At 43.5% G+C, this 9,256-nt stretch overlaps 1 protein-coding gene across 1 annotated transcript; it reads right to left on the bottom strand.

Moving 5' to 3' along the window:
* Nucleotides 1-892: 892 nt before the first annotated feature.
* Nucleotides 893-7,511, bottom strand: LOC127013806 (myosin regulatory light chain 2, smooth muscle minor isoform). Its single transcript, XM_050892837.1, has 4 exons — nucleotides 7,416-7,511; nucleotides 2,735-2,932; nucleotides 2,415-2,576; nucleotides 893-1,399 (listed from the first exon to the last, which is right to left on the bottom strand). Exons 2-4 carry the CDS (start codon nucleotides 2,916-2,918, stop codon nucleotides 1,227-1,229), a joined length of 519 nt encoding a protein of 172 aa, XP_050748794.1. The 5' UTR covers nucleotides 2,919-2,932; nucleotides 7,416-7,511; the 3' UTR covers nucleotides 893-1,226.
* Nucleotides 7,512-9,256: the final 1,745 nt, after the last annotated feature.

Below are 9,256 nucleotides of genomic sequence, written 5' to 3'. Positions count from 1 at the left end.
CAAAATAGCTCAGGGCATGGTTTCTGGATAAGAGGTCATAACTTCAATTGATAAATATGTAGGTAAGATAAATTCCCCTTATGCTTCTCAGCTTGCAGTAGCCAAGAGAATGAAACACATGGAAGGACATGATCATGCTAAGAACTAAGAGAACAACCTTCCTCTTTTGTTGGTATTTGAGACAACAGCATCAGCACACCTGTTTCTGAATGAATGATTCTTGCTTGCTTAAACACCATCTTATCAATGTAGCTGAGGAATACATATCATCTTTTAAAAAGTGAGAGGGACTTTAGCATGTATAGGGTTTTACCAAGTTAATTCTCAGAATGACTTTGCTCACATTCTCACATGCAAATGCATTAACTGCAGAACAATAAAGCTTTATGTAGGTTTTCTGGCCATGTATTGCTGTTAATTAGCAACACTGTAGCTCAGAGACAGATTCCCTTGCACAAGCTTCCTTCAGCAGAAGGGAAAGAATATGCCTCATTCCCACTTACTGCCAGCATAAAAACTTAGCAAACAGGAATGCAAACTTTGATGTGAAAATATTGCTAAAAAACTATCAATATTAAAAGGAAATAAAAGCTGGGCATGGTATCTGCTTAAGAATCATAAGTGTTCTCTGCTGGCCATTAGGCAATTGTAGCAATCTTCCCTAACCATTTCTTCAGCTAACTACTTTCACCAGTCAGATGCCACTTCAAAAACCTGAGATAAGAGATTTGTACAGCTGCGTTTTTAAAGACACCAGCACATACTCCTAGGAGCATGTGTGACACTGCCCAAAACATGAGTTTTCCAGCTTGATTTGCAACTGCAAGTAAAATAAAATTAACACACCTGCATTTGTAAATGCATAATAGAAATATCATTCTTCACAAAAGAATGAGGTATTTTATCTATATAGCAATCTTTATTTCAAAATGGCATTTATTACAAAAATGTAAAAATCCAGCTAAACCAGAAACATTGAGATTATTTTCCTGGACTATCAAGTCCACAGATCTTTGTCCCCATATCCTTTTCCTCACAATATTTTCCCCGCTTCCAGTCTGATTACACAGGTGCAAATGTGCCTAAATGGCCTGGAATAGATAAATACATTGAGAAAGGCAAAAGCTGTAAAGCTAAATGCATGCAACAAGTTCTATCAGGAAGAATCCCTCAAAAATAAACATAAGGGTAAAGTAGAGATAATCTGCAGGTATCAGGAGATTTGCTCAGTCATCCTTGTCTTTTGCTCCGTGTTTCAGGATGCGCGTGAATTCAATGTAGTTGAAATTCCCCTTTTTGTCGATGGGTGCCTCTCTGTACAGCTCATCTACCTCTTCATCTGTGAACCTGTCTCCCATTGTCGTCAGCAGCTCTCGCAGGTAGTCCTCCTGGATGAACCCTAGAACACAATGTAAAAGGCCATAAGAAAAAGGAGTTTCTACATTTATCTGCTTACAGATGGATGATAATTTCTTTCTTTGAATTCTTTGTTTCAATTAAAAATACCTACAGTCTTTGTTGCCAAATGAAAACAAAGCCATTAAAGCCTATTACTATAATTGCCAAATAATTACAAGCATTCAATCAAGTCAAGCCTCTTAGTTAATTTGCATGGTCTCACTACTTCAAGTAAAGGCCATTTTATGATTTGCCTGTGTTGTTTCAAAGAATATATAAATTTCTCAGTATACATATTGGACCTTCTTCCCAACAGCAGGGCTATACTCCCAGTAGTACTGGGAGCCTTCCAACTGCATATTTTACACAAAGGGATCCGTCTGTCATGAACATTCCTAATGAAAACCACAAAAAAAAAAAGATGGAACTTGACTACCACTGTAAATTGATCTTAAATCAGTGACAAAATTCATATTTACTAGACTGGTTGCAAAGAATACATTTTTGGCATTGTTTATTAAACAAGCAGCCTTATATAACTTGTGATTCCTTCTATCAGGACTCTTGTGAGTCACACAAGGTTTTTCTTGTATTCATTTTCTTCTCCTTTAAGCACAGCTTAACAGAGGGAAGGCGGATTCAAGTTGCTGACAGAAAACAAGTTCTTCATAAAAGCACAACAGCTTTGAAGACAAGGATTCTCCTTACGAAAGTTGCCCCGAAGCTGAATTTTAAGTTAGAAAAAATTTAAGACCCTGGTTCCCAATCAACATCTTTTTTTCCTTTCTCCTGTCTTGAACAACAGAACCAAAGTGCCAGACTTTTGGGATTCTATGTTTTATAGTGTTTGAAAAGGTAATTTCAGCTGCTGAGGACACATGGCATGATTTTTAGTTTGCAGAAATCAGAATTTTCAGAGTTAAAAAATTCATCACCACACTTCTATGAATACAAGTATTTATTGTTACAAAAGTAAGTAGAAATAATGCATGTACACTGTTATTTTACCTACATACCTGTTGCTTCTTCATCAAAGCAAGCAAAAGCATTCCTGATTACATCTTCTGGGTCTGTGCCATTTAACTTCTCACCAAACATTGTGAGGAACATAGTGAAGTTTATGGGGCCTGGAGCCTCATTCATCATGGCATCTAGGTATTCATCCGTTGGATTCTTCCCTACAAATAAAGGCATTCGTATTTGCTTTAGCTTTCAAACTAAAAGTAAACTGAACAGCATAATACAGAGACACCTCTCATAAGCTATCCCAAACTCAATATTTTAATTTTAACAGCACAAATTTGCTTGGCAACCATAAACAGAGAAGTGACATTACCAAGGGAGGCGAGCATGTCGTGCAAGTCCTCTTTGTCAATGAAGCCATCCCTGTTCTGGTCGATCATGTTGAAGGCCTCCTTGAATTCCTGAATCTGCGACTGATCAAACATTGCAAATACATTGGAAGTGGCACGCTGAGGGCGCTTCTTGGTGGTCTTCGTCTTTGCTCTTTTGCTGGACATGTTGGCTGTTGGTTCTAGGGAGACAAAACATAGTCAAGATTTAGCTTTATTAAAATCAGATTACAAGTCCTTGGGGGAGAGATGGATAAAGGAATATCAAATTCCATGTTATAAGCAAATACCCCGAAGTACACATTTATTTTAATATCTTCTGCTGTATTTTCTTTCATTTGGACTTCACTTGCTATTAAGCATAATGTCTTTCAGAATTCAGGGACTGGCACTGTAGGCCAAGAGCAGGCTACATTAAAAAACAGATCAAATCACAGTTCTTGAAGTGAAACACACAGCGCTTGTATTGCTGATTCAATACTCTATCTGCATCTTCCACAAATTAAGATGACTACATACTTAACAGTTTAGGAGGCACTGTTGACCTACCACATAGAAGGATATGGGCTGCTAACCTAGCATAGTATGTAGCGGTTAAATAAATCAAGCAGCACACTAAACTAAGATTTGGGAGGAAGGGGAAAAAAAAAAAAAGTATTTTAGGCTCTGAATAGCATTTTGTTAGAATAGCTGCTGTTAAAAGAGCAGTAGGTCTCAGGACACAGAATGACCCTGACGAGAGCCTAATGCTTTTGTGAAGATTGTTGTATGGTGCTGGCCTCGCAGAGAGATCTGCCAAAGAACTCCTGGAGTTCTTTCATCGAAGTCGACTAGAGGATTGTGTGTGTTAGAAAAAGGACACTGACATGGTTCAAAAGCACTACATTGCTATTCTTTTACACAGTGGAACTATTACACAATACATATGCAAATGCAAACATACTCTTTTTTAAATGAATGACATAATAGTTCTAAAAATCTGAAGATTGTTTCTTTTAAGTTATCAACCTTTTAAAACATTTATATATTCTCATAGGATCTTTATAGTTTCATGTATCACAAATATACTAATTTCATTGTTTCCCTTGAGCTGTCCAATGACAGCTTTTGTAGTTTACATGTTATAACACTAATATAATCAGGGCAGAAGTGAGGTTTTCAAGTTAACTGCTTCTTTTTAGCTGGGAAGATACATTTAGTGTTCAACTATGGTTGACAGTACAAACACGAAAAGCTGAGTCATTCAGTGAAATGCAAACACAAAGACCTCAACATTGCTGTTGGATCAGAAGAAGGTAGACCCTGTTTCACGTTGTTTCTGAATGTCTTGTACACCTTGTAGACCTCTGTGCTTTAATTTTATCTAATGCAAGCAATCCATGCTGCTATAATCCTTTATTATGCCCAAACCAAGTGTTATGCAAACCAGATTCCTTCCATCCTTGATTTTGAATTTTACAGGAAGCACCTGCAGCAAGTGTCCTGAAAGAGGACAAATTTAAGCTTCACCTGTAGTCACAAGAATGCCAACATTTTTAAATTTACACTAAGTATTAATTTTATAACCTTAAAATAATTATCTGGTCAGAAATGCAATTCTAATCAGAGTCACAGCACAGTTCTAACTGTTTCTCAGATCGTTTGCTCAAAGTTAGAATATTTTCTGTTAGACTCCTGAAAAGGAAGACTGAAGTCACTACATTGGATTCATCCTTAAAAAAAAGGGAGTAAAACTAAGCAAAGTAACTCCCTTACATGGTTAATCAATCCAATATTTAGGCAAAAGCAGTTAGGTTTTTTTGTTTTTAATTAAAAGGAAAGACATTTTACCTTGCTTTGAATGAGATAGCTGACATGCTGTACCAAGCATCTGGATCATAAAAGGATATTCCATGGTTATGTCCTTCTCAGTCTGTCTACAAGGAGCGTTACTGATTTCCCCTGCTAATCCCACACTTTTAAATCCTACGTGCATACACAACGTTCTTCTGACGTATAAAACAAACCATTATGTCCCGAACTAAAAATAGCCTATGAAATGCAACTGCGCATCATTCAACAACACTGAAGTTCTCTTCATTGCATTCACTAACCGCAAGCTATCTGAGATGTCTGGCCTCCAACAACACTTCAACAAATAAATATGAACTCCTGACATCTAGATATTTATGAAGACAGCTGACAATAAAGGTAGCTTGCTTTCAAGCTGCAGTCAAGGGTTGTGCATAACTTCAGTCTTTTTCTTACCTCAGTAAAAACATTCATGCAAATTACTGTTAAACTCTGAATTATTGATTAAAAGTTCCACTACCCAAAATAAGTCAACAGATATTGTTTGACTCCATGTTCTCTGAAATAATTCATAGTTTTCAGGATCCGGCCTATTCAAAGAAAACTAAAAAGTTTACTTTGCATGTGCTGCACGGCAGCACTCCCAGCAAGCCACTACCTGCAATTCTCTCACATACAAGTCAAACCTAATCAAGAGGAGGTAACAAAAGCAGACTACTGCCAACTGTAGCTACACATGGTGGGAAGAGAGCCTCTTTCTTTTTAATGCTGTTCAGAAGACTGCTGTATCAGAATATCGTACTAGAGAAGATGAAAAATTTGCCAATGCGTGCGTTACTGTTTCCTAAGTTTCTGTAAACCAGGCTTGGGAGGCAGCCATACAGAAGGCATGACTCTTTCACTTCAAGAGACCTGTCAGCCTGCATATAGAGAAACATTAGGTCTCACAAGATTGTAGTGCCTTTCAGCACAAATTTGGTGCAGCTATGCCTGAAACACTGCACTTGGGTCTGGGAAACTCTATTAGAAAGAGGGTGATAAATTGGAACGTGTTCAGAAAAACAAGGACATCAATCCAGTTAGCCAAAGAGATCAATTTATGACAAAAAAGTTCCAAGCATTTACACTTAGTGTTATCTCTCTGTATACAACATTGAATGATGTAACGAGCCAGAACTAACTTCATTTGAGTCAAGCACTGGACCCACTGATTTTAGAGAAAACAGGATTTAATCTGATAAATCCACCAGGTCATTTATTTAAAAAAAAATCATGCTTTTCTAATTGAAATAGGGTAAGTATAGGCTGAAAATAGAAGAATTTCAGTAGATAAAAAGTGGAAATACTTCACATTAGATAGTACAAGTCATGACAGGTAGGTTTAGTCTCTGTTGTTTAATACTATGATGCACCAAATGGTCTGGGCCTTGTTTTGGAAACTGTTCAAGAAACTTCTAACATAAGATCTTCCCTGTAAGACTTACCGTAAGATATTTCCAAAAACATAACCTTTATTTAGGAAGATTTTCACATATTAAAAAAATTAATAAATTGCTCCCACTGGACTAGAGAGGTAGTAATAGCACTGTGCCACTTGTGCATGTACATTTGTTTGCCTGGTTGAGCAATAGCAATGGATATCAAACTACAGAAGCACAGAAAGTCATCTTACACTCCTTACCTCTGGAAAAAAGATAAACCCTAGGAGGAGACAAAACTGAGCAACTAAAGAGCTTGAGCCAGACAACAAGATAAGAAACTTTACAACCCACTAACAGTGCTGCAAGCTGCATCTGTTTAGAGGCAGTAACCAAAAGTTTTAACATTGTTTTTATACTGATTGTGAATGTCTACCACTCAAAATTAAAAAAAAAAAAAAACAAAACACACCACACAATAAAACCCCACAACCCACACCCAAGAAAGTCTCTACATAAACTAAGATAATAGTCACCTTCTTTTCAATCATCAAATTCAAAAGTCAGCCTCAAAGCTAAATCCCAAGTTCTGTCCACGTAATCAGTTACGGCATCAGGTACAACCACGCGTCCATCACAGTCTGGGTGGTAGCCGGAAGAGTTAAGACCAAGGCACTCTCCAGCAGACCTGTGGCAAAGCTCAATAAAGAGCAGATTACACCTCGAAAAAAAATACCTTATGCAATCTCACCTAGTCTTGAAAGCCATCTTAATACACTCCTCATTAATAAGTTTTCCTAAACCCTCGTACAGAACTCAGACTTGCCTCAAAATCTACTGTCTGTGACTCAACAAAGCCTCTGCCTGCAAGTTCGAGAGTGGAAACCACTACGAACTGTCCCTAATAGCTTTGCTGCGGCCATAGCTATTTCAAAACGTAAGCAGGAAAGGACAGACGACCTCTCCTGCCATCGCAACCTCCTCCCACCGCAGGAGCTTCCAGACTAGCCCTTCCCCTGCTCTAACAATGGCAAGGAAACGGCTGGAGCGGGTCGATGCGGCCGGAAGGCACCGACAGCGTGCTTGTGCCAACGGACGCTGCTGCCTGCGCCCGCGGTAACGGCACACCGCCCGGCTCACAGGGCGGGCCGCGGGCCACCGAGCCGGTGTCGCCCCCCAGCCCCGGCCACGCAAGGCGGCTCCCCGCTAAGGGAGAGCCGCGGGGCCCGCGCCACGCACGGCTCCAGCCAGGCCCGGCAGCACCGAGGCGAGGGCCGAGGGGGGCTGCCCCCGAGGCGGGTGAGGCCGCAAGCGACCCCCGCCCCGGCTCCCCAGGCGGCCCCGCCCCGCGCGCTGCCCCCGGCCCGCCGCACCCCTCACCTCCCTCCCCGGCTCCGGACCCCGCGGTCGGTCGGTGGAGCCCCCCCGCCCAGCGCTGGCGGCGGCCCCGCCTCACCTGGCGGCTGCGGGAGAGGGTCCTCGTCCGAGCGCGGCGGGGAACGGCTGCAGCGGCAACGGCACTTCCGGAGAGCGAGCGGCCGCCGCCCCGCCGGCACAGAGGAAGGAAGGCGTGGGCGAGACTATCCGCGCGGAGAGGCGGGGGGGAGGGGTGGCGACAAGGCTCGTCGGCGGCAATGTGCCAGAAACCGTGCCAAGGAGGGGTCCCGGCGGTGGCTGTGTGTTTCGTGCTTCCTCTCGGGGGTCTCTACCCTCCCCGGGAAGATAAGGTCAAGGCCCCGGGCTCGGCCTGTGTCCCGTGTTCCGTGTTTCCCCCCCCGGCGGGCCGGAGCGTTGGTGCCGCGCCGTGCGGTCACCGCATTCCAGAGGCAGAGGGGCGGAGGGAGCGCCGCGTCTGCCCTTTTAAGGCAACGGCGGGAGTTTCCTGCTCGCCCGGCTGACGGCGACGGGCGGGCCGGGGCGGGGCGGGGCGGGGCGGGGCGGTGCCTGGCCTTATCGCCCCGCCCCGCGGCCGGGCGCGGTTCCCGCGGGGAGGGTTTTGCCTCCCCTCGCCAGGCCAGCCGCCCCGGTCCCGGGCTCCCCGGGAGCCGCACCTCCCTCCCGCCTTCCATCACCTCACACCCGCCACAATGCTACTGTTCCCAACCGCCTGTACCGCCTTTCCAAGGACCTCTTTTTAATTAGGGTTGCAATTGCCTCATAAAGCGTCACAGACCTCAGCTGTTCCCGTTTTCTGACAGAAAAATAAACCCTATTCCCAGCTGTCTTTGAATATCCAGGACAGCGTGGTGGTGCAGGGGAGCCGGTAGCCGGCCCAATGAAATGTAAAAATACATTTCATTAACACTGTCGCGCGTTCTCAGGAGGTGCTGCTGTAACAACCGATGGAGCCGATACATCTGGAAGACGGTTTTTAATAAGTTAATTGCGTGTCTGTGTTGGGTTCAGAGACAATAAGTAAGGCTGCATATTTGGCCTGGTTTCCTAAGAAAAAGGGTTTATGCCGGTTTGTTGCCTGCAGGTAATCCCATCTTGGAGTAATTTTCACCCGCCTTGGCCAATGCCAGCAGGTGCAACAGGCGGCCAGAGCTCTCGGGTATATTCAGTTCTCACATAGTTTGTGAGAACGGTGAGAGATTACCCGTATTTCTGACTTTATTGAGGGAAATAAAACTTCTTAACTGAGTGACCAAGTGGTGCAGCAGCCAGGCTGTTCCCCCCACCCCAGGGGCTCCCCTGGTCAGGACAGAGAGCGCGGCTCCGGGGGGGACATCTCCTCCGCTCGGCTGCGGAGCACCTGCTGAGTCAAGAAGAAACGCTTGCACGGTTTTCCCTGTCGCCGGTGCTGCTGGCGGTATTTTCTATTTATTGGGAAGCGTGGTGGTTTCTGTCACATCTCCTGTGTTTCTCTCGTGCGCTGGCGGGATGCTGCAGGCCGCCCGCTTGGGATGAGCCTTCTGCATCCCAACAGAAGGGATCTCACATGTACCTGACCCTGAGCACACGTGTTTCTGTTGCAGAGTGGCTACGACATGGAAGCTGAGACAACTTTTCCTCTCATGATCCAGAAACAGGTCGTTCCTCGTGCCGCATATGAAACTCATGCCTGTTCTGAACCACTTTTTTCAATCTTTGTTTCTTATGTTCCTAGGAGAACAGTCCAGTACTTCTACTGCTGGAGTCAGTGGCAAAATTGACGTGTAATTTAGCAGAGTTAGCCTTGATAAGAGCAGGAATGGGAATCTTTATCTATATTAGAGGTATTTTTATCCAACAATGAAATAAATAGTATTCAATAACAATGATTTCCTAATTTTTTCCTTTAAAAATTGATACAAT

The sequence above is a fragment of the Gymnogyps californianus genome, chromosome 2, assembly GCF_018139145.2.
Source record: "Gymnogyps californianus isolate 813 chromosome 2, ASM1813914v2, whole genome shotgun sequence".
In the NCBI taxonomy this organism is placed as follows: domain Eukaryota; kingdom Metazoa; phylum Chordata; class Aves; order Accipitriformes; family Cathartidae; genus Gymnogyps; species Gymnogyps californianus.
This window is presented reverse-complemented; position numbering and strand designations above follow the sequence as displayed.

Excerpts from the sequence above, each read along its gene's own strand:
- LOC127013806 (XM_050892837.1), bottom strand. The coding sequence starts at position 2,918 with ATGTCCAGCAAAAGAGCAAAGACGAAGACCACCAAGAAGCGCCCTCAG. Across the intron at positions 2,577-2,734 it reads CGACATGCTCGCCTCCCTTG|GGAAGAATCCAACGGATGAA; the intron begins GTAATGTCACTT and ends CTTTATTTGTAG. Across the intron at positions 1,400-2,414 it reads CTTTGATGAAGAAGCAACAG|GGTTCATCCAGGAGGACTAC; the intron begins GTATGTAGGTAA and ends ATTGTGTTCTAG.